The sequence below is a fragment of the Gadus morhua genome, chromosome 11 (genome assembly GCF_902167405.1).
Source record: "Gadus morhua chromosome 11, gadMor3.0, whole genome shotgun sequence".
Taxonomy (NCBI): domain Eukaryota; kingdom Metazoa; phylum Chordata; class Actinopteri; order Gadiformes; family Gadidae; genus Gadus; species Gadus morhua.
The window spans coordinates 22,455,022-22,468,362 of record NC_044058.1 but is presented as its reverse complement, the minus strand read 5'-3'; the positions used below and the strand labels follow the sequence as shown (position 1 = coordinate 22,468,362).

The 13,341-nt window shown below is 45.7% G+C and overlaps 4 protein-coding genes across 6 annotated transcripts in view; all 4 read left to right on the top strand.

Annotated features, from left to right (window-relative positions):
* LOC115553277 (chymotrypsin-like protease CTRL-1) overlaps window positions 1–1,956 on the top strand; it is a 60,791-nt gene extending 58,835 nt beyond the window's left edge. For both annotated transcript variants that reach the window (XM_030369413.1, XM_030369412.1), the window contains exons 4-7: window positions 186–267; window positions 438–618; window positions 1,357–1,487; window positions 1,612–1,956. In XM_030369413.1, coding sequence (XP_030225273.1) covers window positions 186–267; window positions 438–618; window positions 1,357–1,487; window positions 1,612–1,773 — 556 coding nt within the window. In that variant the 3' untranslated portion in view covers window positions 1,774–1,956. The remainder of the gene's footprint in view (window positions 1–185; window positions 268–437; window positions 619–1,356; window positions 1,488–1,611) is intronic.
* Window positions 1,957–2,449: 493 nt separating this feature from the next.
* On the top strand, window positions 2,450–4,326 carry LOC115553272 (C3a anaphylatoxin chemotactic receptor). Its single transcript, XM_030369407.1, has 2 exons — window positions 2,450–2,563; window positions 2,963–4,326. The coding sequence occupies exons 1-2, from the start codon at window positions 2,554–2,556 to the stop codon at window positions 4,033–4,035; spliced, it is 1,083 nt and encodes a 360-aa protein (XP_030225267.1). The 5' UTR covers window positions 2,450–2,553; the 3' UTR covers window positions 4,036–4,326.
* A 1,477-nt stretch (window positions 4,327–5,803) lies between these two features.
* LOC115553281 (chymotrypsin-like protease CTRL-1) lies at window positions 5,804–9,735 on the top strand. 2 transcript variants are annotated; one of them, XM_030369421.1, is made up of 7 exons: window positions 5,804–5,908; window positions 6,212–6,318; window positions 7,619–7,698; window positions 7,947–8,028; window positions 8,202–8,382; window positions 9,100–9,266; window positions 9,391–9,735. In XM_030369421.1, exons 1-7 carry the CDS (start codon window positions 5,863–5,865, stop codon window positions 9,550–9,552), a joined length of 825 nt encoding a protein of 274 aa, XP_030225281.1. In that variant the 5' UTR covers window positions 5,804–5,862; the 3' UTR covers window positions 9,553–9,735. The 2 variants fall into 2 exon arrangements, with proteins under 2 accessions (XP_030225281.1, XP_030225282.1); XM_030369422.1 differs by having other exon boundaries at window positions 5,805–5,908; window positions 9,136–9,266.
* A 535-nt stretch (window positions 9,736–10,270) lies between these two features.
* LOC115553273 (C3a anaphylatoxin chemotactic receptor-like) lies at window positions 10,271–11,878 on the top strand. Its single transcript, XM_030369408.1, has 2 exons — window positions 10,271–10,342; window positions 10,742–11,878. The coding sequence occupies exons 1-2, from the start codon at window positions 10,333–10,335 to the stop codon at window positions 11,812–11,814; spliced, it is 1,083 nt and encodes a 360-aa protein (XP_030225268.1). The 5' UTR covers window positions 10,271–10,332; the 3' UTR covers window positions 11,815–11,878.
* Window positions 11,879–13,341: the final 1,463 nt, after the last annotated feature.

Sequence of the window (13,341 nt, the reverse complement as noted above, 5' to 3'; positions counted from 1 at the left end):
CTCTCTCTCTCTCTCTCTCTCTCTCCCTCTCTCTCTCTCTCTCTCTCTCTCTCTCTCTCTCTCTCTCTCTCTCTCTCTCTCTCTCTCTCTCTCTCTCTCTCTCAGCTCTCTCTCTCCCAGCTCTCTCTCTCTTCCAGCTCTCGCCTGCTGAACCCTCACGGTTCTTATTTTTTCCGTCTCTGTAGCCCGGGTCGCCATCGCGTCGTCCTGGGAGAGCACGACCGCCAGTCCAACGCCGAGCAGATCCAGGTCATCTCCATCGCCAGGGTAACAAGGCTTCTCTACCCATCTGACCGCCACAAAGATGCTCCTCAGTGACTCAAACCTGGGGCATAGCTCCTCTATGACACCCAAAGCGTCCATTCCGTCCCGGTAACCCTCTCTCTGTCTGCATCCTGTGGTATCCCCCCCCCCCCCCCCCCCCCCCTCTTTCATAGGCCATCACTCATCCCTACTACAACGCCCAGAACTTCAACAATGACGTCACCCTGCTGAGGCTGGCCTACCCAGCCAGGATGTCGTCCCGCGTTTCCCCCGTGTGTCTGGCAACCCCCGGCAGCGACCCCGCCGCTGGCACCCGCTGCGTCACCACCGGCTGGGGCAAGACCGGCCAGACCTGTGAGTCGAACCTTCATCTGAGATTGGCCTCCGTCTGAGAAAGACCTCCGTCTGAGATAGACCTCTGTCCGATAGGTCTCCGTCTGAGATATATCTCCGTCTGAGACAGGCCTCCGTCTGAGACAGGCCTCCGTCTGAGATAGACCTCCGTCTGAGATAGACCTCTGTCTGATAGGTCTCCGTCTGAGATATATCTCCGTCTGAGACAGGCCTCCGTCTGAGGCAGACCTCCGTCTGAGACAGGCCTCCGTCTGAGAAAGGCCTCCGTCTGAGATAGGCCTCTGTCTGAGATAGGCCTCCGTCTGACAAAGGTCTCCGCACACTCAGATCAGCGGATTCAGGAACCAAAAGAGCCACATTAGAAGGCAGTTTGAATCTCTGGAACTAGATTGCACTGATCCCAGGGTTCTGTGGGTTCTTCATGTGTTGTCTTATGTGATGAACAGGAAGGGAGGGGTTATGGGTAGAGAGGCAGCGAGCAAACCTCAATCTGTGTCACCCAGGGAGCTGAGAGCTCTTTGTAGTGAATGCAAATGCAATATTAACGGGACATCGCTGCCCACTCTCCATTACAGATCATCAAGTATTGGATAATCATTAGTCATCCTCTCCATCTAATCTCACTAACAGCCAGTCCTCATCCACTATACCTCATCCTATCCTCAGTCAGTCCTTATCCTAGGCATCTCACCTCACTAACAGCCAGTCCTCATCCCCTGCCTCTCATCCCGTCCTCAGCCAGCCCTCGCTATCTGCAGCAGACCTCCCTCCCCCTGCTCAGCAGCACTCAGTGCCGCCAGTACTGGGGTCAGAACAAGATTACCGACGCCATGATCTGCGCTGGAGCCTCTGGAGTATCCTCCTGCCAGGTAGTCATGGACACGTTATGATGACACATTGATACGGTTGCGGCCTGCTTCACTTCTGTGATGTAAACAAGCTGAAGGAGAAGCGAATGCAGCAGACGACTAAACAGTACCGTCTCCTCTCCAGGGCGACTCCGGCGGACCGCTGGTCTGTGAGAGGAGCGGCGTTTGGAGCCAGGTGGGCATCGTCTCCTGGGGAACCAGCAACTGCAACGTGCGCACCCCGGCCGTGTACGCACGCGTGTCGTACCTGCGCCGCTGGATCGACCAGACCGTGGCGTCCAACTGAAGACGGGAGTCCAACTGAAGCGTGTGTCCGAGGGAGTGAGCAGCGTGTGGACGTGACGAGGTGTAGGACCGACACCCATCCAGTCGGTGGTCGTTTAAATCGTTTGAGAGCCAAACGTTCACATGTGTTCATTGTGATATATGCTTGAATTTCATTGCAAGTAAAACTGTTGAAACCACCAAACAAGTGTTTTGTTTTTTACCTGGGTTGGCCAAGGTTAATTATATGAATAATAATTATAACGTCAATGATAATTCGTTTAAAACCAGGGAGACTCTACTCAATTCTTTGGATTTTTCTATTGATTAGACCAAGAAGATTGTAGCTTTGTTTTGAAGGCCAGTTGACAGCAGAAAGATGCACCCCTTGTGTGTATTGGCAACCAAGTGTCACAACACAATGAAGTGTATTGTGTTTCACAATAGGCTCTAAAGTTGTGACATATTTTCATTTTTTTGGCATCTTCTTTGCATACATGTGAAACCATGAGCTACATTTCTGCTCTGAACCCCAAATACTACTACTTATATGACCTATGACCATTATTTATTTTTTTGCAACATAAATGCATTTATCCTGTATTTGATACATGAACATGAGATGATTCATATGATTTCATATGAACACAATATTTTGAACAACCCATACTCCTGTGAAGAGCGGTAGTATGGGCGTAGCCCGAGACTTAGTAGGAGGGACGGTCGAGTCTCTTTGCTAAGTGGCTTGTTCAGTGGTGAGAGACTGTACTGTTGAGACAAGGGTTGGTGGATCGACAGAAACATGGAAACAGGTACTGTTTGTCTAAACCATCTTTTTTTATATTTATGTTTACCTAGAGTATTATGAAGTATCAATGTTTTTTAATGTCTTCCTTTAGTAACATGAAATAGAAATGTTTTTTTATTGTTAAGATGCTAACCTGAGGTATAACTGTTTTTTTTATGTTTACCTACAGTAACATTAAATATAACTGCTTTGAAACAAACAAAAAAATGTATCCATTAACTAACTCGGTGACTATAAACAAACCCAGATACTCAAAACATGATTTAGAAAAAATACACTCATGATAAGCATTCCTAAAGCGTCTCAAATGTGCATGTTGCAAGTGATATGATATGCTGTTAGAAGCCCTCCTTAAATAAAGGAAGGCTGCCACTATTCTAACCAGACCTTTCTTTGCTGGCAGATTCATCTTATAACCTCACTTCGACAGCAGCGCCAGTTGCCAATATTCAAAGGCCAACGAATACTCATAAATACATGAATACAATTTCGCTGATCATCCTTTGTCTGGTGTTCCTGTTTGGAACGGTGGGGAATGGCTTGGTGATCTATGTGACCGGTTTCAGAATGAAAAGAACAGTCAACTCAATCTGGTTCCTCAACTTGGCTTTGGCTGACTTCCTCTTCACCAGCTTTCTGATCTTCCTAATCATCTCCCTGGCCAAGGACTACCACTGGCCTTTCGGATGGTTTATGTGCAAACTCAGCTCCGTCATCGCCATCGGCAACATGTTTGCCAGCGTCTTCTTCCTGACGGCCATAAGTGTGGATCGCTGCCTGTGCACATGGGTGGTGGTGTGGTCCCAGAACCACAGGACCGTCCGGAAAGCTCAGCTCATATGTGTTTGCATCTGGCTGGCTTCTCTGGCCTGCAGCATACCCTATGGACATTCTAGATGTGTTTACAGCCGAAAAAATTTCACTGTTTGTGCACTATCCCTGAAGGCCAATAAACTGGCCCTCACTCACTTCCAATTCTTCATGGGCTTCCTCATCCCCATGCTGGCCATAACGGGGTCTTATGTGGCCATAGGTATGCGAATGAGGCGCTTCAACCGAGCTAAGAGTAGGAAATCTCTCCGCATTATTATTGCCATTATCCTTGCATTTGTAGTATGCTGGGTCCCCTACCACGTGCATAAGTATATAGAAGCATATGGCAACAAGGACAAAATTGTCACAATTCGAAGATTTTTGGGACCATTATCATCAAACCTGACCACGGTAAACAGCTGCCTGAACCCCCTGCTCTACGTCTTCATGTGTGATGAATTCATAAAGAAGCTCAAACAATCTCTGTTTCATGTCCTGGAGACTGCATTGGCTGAGGACTACCTGTCCTTTGCTACAAATAATTCCCGATCTAATATCTCACGCCTTTTTAGGAGGTCTGAGTCTGGTTCATCTAACAAGAAGAACGAAACATCTGCAACCATAGCAGAAACCTTCACCCAAGTTCCTACTGGTGAGGAATAAACAATCCACAACAGACCAACCCCTAGCTTGAATTTATGTGAATTAATTTAGTAAACATTTACAACAGTGACCGCTACCAGGAAGGCCTATGAAGCATAGCGTCCTGTATTAAGCATTTAAATATTGTGCTTGAAGCTCTTGAAGTGTTTATATTTGCACAATCCACTGAATGGTTTGTATTGTATTTGTTTCTAAATGTTCTACCTGTAACATCTTTGTTAAATGCTGTTTGACAGTCGACTGCCATTATAAAGACTGCGGTCAATGATGGAAAATAAAATGTTCATCATATTATTTGTCTTGATATCAAATTGATGACTTGACTTGATTGTTGGTCATGGCCTTCCTGCGGCATAATTGTGTATGAAGGGGGCGCTGAAGGCATGAGGCGGTCCGCGAAAGGTCCTGATGACCATTTAGTGTCACACGGGAAGTCAATTGTTGGGAGCCACTGATTTTGGGAACACATTAGGTACATACACTGTAATTAACGGTAAAGTATATAGTAACGTGGTATTTCATTTGGCATGCATAAAAAAAAACTGCATAAATTACGAAATGTCGAAATTGTCCCTCCATGCATTAAAACACTCAAATCCAAGGTGATGTAGGGCTACGACGATTTAAAAAAAACTAAATTTGACTTAAATGTAGAAATTGACTCCACGTATGTAGTCAAAAGTACTGTGCTACCATCTAGTGGCCACCATCATTTCCAAAGAAATAAAAGTAGACCAACGCATTCATTGCCAGTTCTACCATGGCCAGGAGTCCAGGACTGTTCTCATTCGGATGAATGGAAACGGTGGACTTTTAGGGTTCTTTTGGTACATGATATACGCTACGACTCCATCTGCCATTTATACAGAGCCGGTTCAGACCTCCATGGGGCCCTAGGCAAAATTCTGCCAAGGGGCCCTCCTAACTGAACCCCCAAAATGTTCAACCGTCGCACCTGACACCCAGTGCTTCCACGCATCCATTTTATTTAGCAGATCCATATTGTCCGTTTTCTGTTGAAGTGGTTGCTAGGCAAACAAATTGAGTCGTGAGAAGGCTTGAGCTTAACAAAACGACATGTTTTCGATTTACAATGAACGTGTCTTTATAAAATGAAAGGAGAGTAAAATGCCATAATAAACAACGTACTAACCTCGAAACATCAAACCAATACTTCAAGCAACAGTTTGATATTTCTCGGTATGATCTCACTCTATTAATAAGTGTTTATTATTTAGCACCATTGTCATAATATTTCACGAGTTTTGTTTATTCACCAAGAATAAATCGTATCTGCGTCTATATTTGCCTGTGGGCTATCCAAGCAAACAAACTTCAATCTTAGTCAATATGTATCCATTACTTTCCATTTTGTTAAGTGCAGTTGTAACTATACAAGGCTACAACTAAAATTATAGAAGCTAGCAAGACGCACACAGAGACCGGGGATCCCCAAGGGCTCACCGCCCTGTAGGTCTAACACGGACTGTCCCTCCCTCTCTCCCACCAGGAGAGGAGAGTTAAAGGCTTTACCTGACTGCTGCTCCCGCAGTTCATTTTCAAGTTCCTTCCTCTTCCTTTTTTCATTCCTTCATTTCCTTGTTCCAATTCCTGTGGAGTTATTGTGCAATGTTCTTCTGTTTTGCGGGCCTTGAACGACACCCCAGCTGTGTACCGCTAGACCTTACACAGCGCTTTCCCATCGCTATCTCTGAGGTAACATGTGGACTGCTGCACACATCACCCAGGGAGGGTTTGTGGGCAGCTATATAAGAAGGGCTCCAACGGGGGGTTAATCACAAACGTGGAATACAGTCTACTGCAGTCATGTTTTTGATGCTCAGTTGTTTCGCTCTGGTGGCCTCTGGCCTTGGTGAGTGCTAGAGTCTTCCATCAATGCTCACAATGTTAGCTTCGTGTTAACATGTTGCAAGTATGGAGAGTTACGGCGTATGCTATGATGTGTGTGTGTCATACGCATTGAATGCGACGTGGTGACCATGTATTGTATTGATCATGTATTGACCACGTATGGGTGCATTCAGGGTGGGTGGGGGCGTCTGTGTTGACCAATATTTATATATTCAGCGTGTGTGGGGGTGTCTGTGTTGACCATGTATTTATATATTCAGGGTGTGGGGGGGCGTCTGTGTTGACCACGTATTGTTGTATGCAGGGTGTGGGATGCCATCCATCAGGCCCCAGGTGAGAGAAGAAGGCAACAAGATTGTGAACGGACAGAACGCCGTGTCCGGGTCCTGGCCCTGGCAGGTGTCCCTCCAGGTACAAACACGCGCACACACACACACACACACACACACACACACACACACACACACACACACACACACACACACACACACACACACACACACACACACACACACACACACACACAAACACACACACACACAGGTTTAAATTATTTTATTTGGATCTACAAGCAAAACAACGTTTTTTTATTTTTTTGATCCAAACATTAATCAGAAGGTTTCAATCTGAAAACTAACCAGACACTGAATGTGCAAAATGCTTAAGCACCCAGAGGAGTAGAGATGAAATGATGATGGTTTAGCTGAGGTTAAAGCATTGCATGTGACAATATGGCATTCAGGGATAGACAACACAACGTCTCTTCCAGATGTGGAGGCTGCCTATGGTCGCTGAGACTGAGCAGAATTTTAGAACTCTTTTCGCATCAGCCTTTTGCAGTCCACCTATCTGCAAACCTCGGAGCACAACTTTGTGTACATGCCCCAGACTTCCGAACACAAGTATATATTAATTGGCAGTTATATCCTAGAGCTGTGATACATTCTACCAATGGTATTTCATGAACTTGGATGTGAAGCAAGTGTCCATATACAGATCAATCACAGCCTATTTCAAAGATGGTAAGTGATTTTCTTGCTTGGTTAATGAAAACAATGTCTGGGGTGTTTGGGATGTTACACAGTATGTTGTTATCAGTACAATTATGATCAAACCAGTTCAATTTCACAGTGCTGTGCTTATACATGTGTGTTGTTCTGTCCTGTACTTGTCTGAGTTCTTGTGAGACCAAGTCCACCAGACGGTCATGTCTGGCGATGTACAGTCCTTTGTAAAAGCTACAGCCGTTTAGGATATGAGCCATTGTCTCTTTAGTGTCTGGGGTGGGATGTAGGATGCAGTGTGGGTTGTATTGTGACGGATACCAGATTGCCAGGTTGTATTTTGTTGTCAATACCTGTAAGCGGGCCTTAATGCAAAAGATAAGGACGTCCTCTCCAATGGTCGTGTTTGAGAGGATAGAGTGGGACACAGAGTGGTTTGCAAAGGGTAGCACTGCCAGGTTGCCCTGCAGGCTTAAGCTAGTCCAATGCTAGTCCAATGCACACACACACACTCACACAAACACACACAGCTCCTTGATAAGATGCACCTGTATTTACTCTAGAGCATCTTTCGATAAAAGCATTTAAAAGAAAATACATCTAACAGTCATAATACAAATATACTAATTTTGATCAGTGACAGTCAGATGAAACTACTACGATCCATTCGTGTATTTTATGACCATGTGACTGATTCCTCTACTCAGGAAACCAGTGGATTCCACTTTTGTGGCGGCTCTCTGATCAACCAGAACTGGGTGGTCACCGCTGGTCACTGCCGCGTCACGTGAGTACAGCATCCATCTCTTTCCCAGCTCTCGCTCTGTCTTCTCTCTCTCTCTATCTCTCTCTATCTCTCCCTCTCTCTCTCTCCCTCTCTCTCTCTCTCTCTCTCTCTCTCTCTCTCTCTCTCTCTCTCTCTCTCTCTCTCTCTCTCTCTCTCTCTCTCTCTCAGCTCTCTCTCTCCCAGCTTTCTCTCTCTTCCAGCTCTCGCCTGCTGAACCCTCACGGTTCTTATTTTTTCCGTCTCTGTAGCCCGGGTCGCCATCGCGTCGTCCTGGGAGAGCACGACCGCCAGTCCAACGCCGAGCAGATCCAGGTCATCTCCATCGCCAGGGTAACAAGGCTTCTCTACCCATCTGACCGCCACAAAGATGCTCCTCAGTGACTCAAACCTGGGGCATAGCTCCTCTATGACACCCAAAGCGTCCATTCCGTCCCGGTAACCCTCTCCCTGTCTGCATCCTGTGGTGTCCCCCCCCCCCCCCCCCCCCCCCACCTCCTTCGTAGGCCATCACTCATCCCTACTACAACGGCCAGAACTTCAACAATGACGTCACCCTGCTGAGGCTGGCCTCCCCAGCCAGGATGTCGTCCCGCGTTTCCCCCGTGTGTCTGGCAACCCCCGGCAGCGACCCCGCCGCTGGCACCCGCTGCTTCACCACCGGCTGGGGCAAGACCGGCCATCTCCGTGAGTCGAACCTTCGTCTGAGATTGGCCTCCGTCTGAGAAAGACCTCCGTCTGAGATAGACCTCTGTCCGATAGGTCTCCGTCTGAGACAGGCCTCCGTCTGAGACAGGCCTCCGTCTGAGATAGACCTCCGTCTGAGATAGACCTCTGTCCGATAGGTCTCCGTCTGAGATATATCTCCGTCTGAGACAGGCCTCCGTCTGAGATAGACCTCCGTCTGAGATAGACCTCTGTCCGATAGGTCTCCGTCTGAGATATATCTCCGTCTGAGACAGGCCTCCGTCTGAGACAGACCTTCGTCTGAGATAGGCCTCCGTCTGACAAAGGTCTCCGCACACTCAGATCAGCGGATTCAGGAACCAAAAGAGCCACATTAGAAGGCAGTTTGAATCTCTGGAACTAGATTGCACTGATCCCAGGGTTCTGTGGGTTCTTCATGTGTTGTCTTATGTGATGTACAGGAAGGGAGGGGTTATGGGTAGAGAGGCAGCGAGCAAACCTCAATCTGTGTCACCCAGGGAGCCGAGAGCTCTTTGTAGTGAATGCAAATGCAATATTAACGGGACATCGCTGCCCACTCTCCATTACAGATCATCAAGTATTGGATAATCATTAGTCATCCTCTCCATCTAATCTCACTAACAGCCGGTCCTCATCCACTATACCTCATCCTATCCTCAGTCAGTCCTTATCCTCTCCATCTCACCTCACTAACAGCCAGTCCTCATCCCCTGCCTCTCATCCCGTCCTCAGCCAGCGCTCGCTATCTGCAGCAGACCTCCCTCCCCCTGCTCAGCAGCACTCAGTGCCGCCAGTACTGGGGTCAGAACAGGATTACCGACGCCATGATCTGCGCTGGAGCCTCTGGAGTATCCTCCTGCCAGGTAGTCATGGACACGTTATGATGATACATCGATACGGTTGCGGCCTGCTTCACTTCTGTGATGTAAACAAGCTGAAGGAGAAGCGAATGCAGCAGACGACTAAACAGTACCGTCTCCTCTCCAGGGCGACTCCGGCGGACCGCTGGTCTGTGAGAGGAGCGGCGTTTGGAGCCAGGTGGGCATCGTCTCCTGGGGAACCAGCAACTGCAACGTGCGCACCCCGGCCGTGTACGCACGCGTGTCGTACCTGCGCCGCTGGATCGACCAGACCGTGGCGTCCAACTGAAGACGGGAGTCCAACTGAAGCGTGTGTCCGAGGGAGTGAGCAGCGTGTGGACGTGACGAGGTGTAGGACCGACACCCATCCGGTCGGTGGTCGTTTAAATCGTTTGAGAGCCAAACGTTCACATGTGTTCATTGTGATATATGCTTGAATTTCATTGCAAGTAAAACTGTTGAAACCACCAAACAAGTGTTTTGTTTTTTCCCTGGGTTGGCCAAGGTTAATTATATGAATAATAATTATAACGTCAATGATAATTCATTTAAAACCAGGGAGACTCTACTCAATTCTTTGGATTTTTCTATTGATTAGACCAAGAAGATTGTAGCTTTGTTTTGAAGGCCAGTTGACAGCAGAAAGATGCACCCCTTGTGTGTATTGGCAACCAAGTGTCACAACACAATGAAGTGTATTGTGTTTCACAATAGGCTCTAAAGTTGTGACATATTTTCATTTTTTTGGCATCTTCTTTGCATACATGTGAAACCATGAGCTACATTTCTGCTCTGAACCCCAAATACTACTACTTATATGACCTATGACCATTATTTCATTTTTTGCAACATAAATGCATTTATCCTGTATTTGATACATGAACATGAGATGATTCATATGATTTCATATGAACACAATATTTTGAACAACCCATACTCCTGTGAAGAGCGGTAGTATGGGCGTAGCCCGAGACTTAGTAGGAGGGACTGTCGAGTCTCTTTGCTAAGTGGCTTGTTCAGTGGTCAGAGACTGTACTGTTGAGACAAGGGTTGGTGGATCGACAGAAACATGGAAACAGGTACTGTTTGTCTAAACCATCTTTTTTTATATTTATGTTTACCTAGAGTATTATGAAGTATCAATGTTTTTTAATGTCTTCCTTTAGTAACATGAAATAGAAATGTTTTTTTATTGTTAAGATGCTAACCTGAGGTATAACTGTTTTTTTTATGTTTACCTACAGTAACATTAAATATAACTGCTTTGAAACAAACAAAAAAATGTATCCATTAACTAACTCGGTGACTATAAACAAACCCAGATACTCAAAACATGATTTAGAAAAAATACACTCATGATAAGCATTCCTAAAGCGTCTCAAATGTGCATGTTGCAAGTGATATGATATGCTGTTAGAAGCCCTCCTTAAATAAAGGAAGGCTGCCACTATTCTAACCAGACCTTTCTTTGCTGGCAGATTCATCCTATAACCTCACTTCGACAGCAGCGCCAGTTGCCAATAATCAAAGGCCAACGAATACTCATAAATACATGAATACAATTTCGCTGATCATCCTTTGTCTGGTGTTCCTGTTTGGAACGGTGGGGAATGGCTTGGTGATCTATGTGACCGGTTTCAGAATGAGAAGAACAGTCAACTCAATCTGGTTTCTCAACTTGGCTTTGGCTGACTTCCTCTTCACCAGCTTTCTGATCTTCCTAATCATCTCCCTGGCCAAGGACTACCACTGGCCTTTCGGATGGTTTATGTGCAAACTCAGCTCCGTCATCGCCATCGGCAACATGTTTGCCAGCGTCTTCTTCCTGACGGCCATAAGTGTGGATCGCTGCCTGTGCACATGGGTGGTGGTGTGGTCCCAGAACCACAGGACCGTCCGGAAAGCTCAGCTCATATGTGTTTGCATCTGGCTGGCTTCTCTGGCCTGCAGCATACCCTATGGACATTCTAGATGTGTTTACAGCCGAAAAAATTTCACTGTTTGTGCACTGTCCCTGACGGCCAATAAACTGGCCCTCACTCACTTCCAATTCTTCATGGGCTTCCTCATCCCCATGCTGGTCATAACGGGGTCTTATGTGGCCATAGGTATGCGAATGAGGCGCTTCAACCGAGCTAAGAGTAGGAAATCTCTCCGCATTATTATTGCCATTATCCTTGCATTTGTAGTATGCTGGGTCCCCTACCACGTGCATAAGTATATAGAAGCATATGGCGCCAAGGAAAAAATTGTCACAATTCGAAGATTTTTGGGACCATTATCATCAAACCTGACCACGGTAAACAGCTGCCTGAACCCCCTGCTCTACGTCTTCATGTGTGATGAATTCATAAAGAAGCTCAAACAATCTCTGTTTCATGTCCTGGAGACTGCATTGGCTGAGGACTACCTGTCCTTTGCTACAAATAATTCCCGATCTAATATCTCACGCCTTTTTAGGAGGTCTGAGTCTGGTTCATCTAACAGGAAGAACGAAACATCTGCAACCATAGCAGAAACCTTCACCCAAGTTCCTACTGGTGAGGAATAAACAATCCACAACAGACCAACCCCTAGCTTGAATTTATGTGAATTAATTTAGTAAACATTTACAACAGTGACCGCTACCAGGAAGGCCTATGAAGCATAGCGTCCTGTATTAAGCATTTAAATATTGTGCTTGAAGCTCTTGAAGTGTTTATATTTGCACAATCCACTGAATGGTTTGTATTGTATTTGTTTCTAAATGTTCTACCTGTAACATCTTTGTTAAATGCTGTTTGACAGTCGACTGCCATTATAAAGACTGCAGTCAATGATGGAAAATAAAATGTTCATCATATTATTTGTCTTGATATCAAATTGATGACTTGACTTGATTGTTGGTCATGGCCTTCCTGCGGCATAATTGTGTATGAAGGGGGCGCTGAAGGCATGAGGCGGTCCGCGAAAGGTCCTGATGACCACTTAGTGTCACACGGGAAGTCAATTGTTGGGAGCCACTGATTTGGGGAACACATTAGGTACATACACTGTAATTAACGGTAAAGTATATAGTAACGTGGTAGCTTATTTCATTTGGCATGCATAAAAAAAAACTGTATAAAGTACGAAATGTCGAAATTGTCCCTCCATGCATTAAAACACTCAAATCCAAGGTGATGTAGGGCTACAACGATTTAAAAAAAACTAAATTTGACTTAAATGTAGAAATTGACTCCACGTATGTAGTCAAAAGTACTGTGCTACCATCTAGTGGCCACCATAATTTCCAAAGAAATAAAAGTAGACCAACGCATTCAGCTAAACATTGCCAGTTCTACCATGGCCAGGAGTCCAGGACTGTTCTCATTCGGATGAATGGAAACGGTGGACTTTTAGGGTTCATTTGGGACATGATATACGCTACGACTCCATCTGCCATTTATTCAGACCTCCATGGGGCCCTAGGCAAAATTCTGCCAAGGGGCCCTCCTAACTGAACCCCCAAAATGTTCAACCGTCGCACCTGACACCCAGTGCTTCCACTCATCCATTTTATTTAGCAGATCCATATTGTCCGTTTTCTGTTGAAGTGGTTGCTAGGCAAACAAATTGAGTCGTGAGAAGACTTGAGCTTAACAAAACGACATGTTTTCGATTTACAATGAACGTGTCTTTATCAAATGAAAGGAGAGTAAAATGCCATAATAAACAACGTACTAACCTCGAAACATCAAACCAATACTTCAAGCAGCAGTTTGATATTTCTCGGTATGATCTCACTCTATTAATAAGTGTTTATTATTTAGCACCATTGTCATAATATTTCACGAGTTTTATTTATTCACCAAGAATAAATCGTATCTGCGTCTATATTTGCCTGTGGGCTATCCAAGCAAACAATCGTCAATCTTAGTCAATATGTATCCATTACTTTCCATTTTGTTAAGTGCAGTTGTAACTATACAAGGCTACAACTAAAATTATAGAAGCTAGCAAGACGCAAACAGAGACCGGGGATCCCCAAGGGCTCACCGCCCTGTAGGTCTAACACGGACTGTCCCTCCCTCTCTCCCACCAGGAGAGGAGAGTTAAA

What these genes read in the sequence shown, in the direction of transcription:
- LOC115553281 (XM_030369421.1), top strand. Translation starts at nt 5,863, where the DNA reads ATGTTTTTGATGCTCAGTTGTTTCGCTCTGGTGGCCTCTGGCCTTG. An exon ending in TCTGGTGGCCTCTGGCCTTG is followed by an intron (nt 5,909 to 6,211) that starts GTGAGTGCTAGA and finishes TGTTGTATGCAG; the next exon opens with GGTGTGGGATGCCATCCATC. An exon ending in GGGCAAGACCGGCCATCTCC is followed by an intron (nt 8,383 to 9,099) that starts GTGAGTCGAACC and finishes CCTCACTAACAG; the next exon opens with CCAGTCCTCATCCCCTGCCT.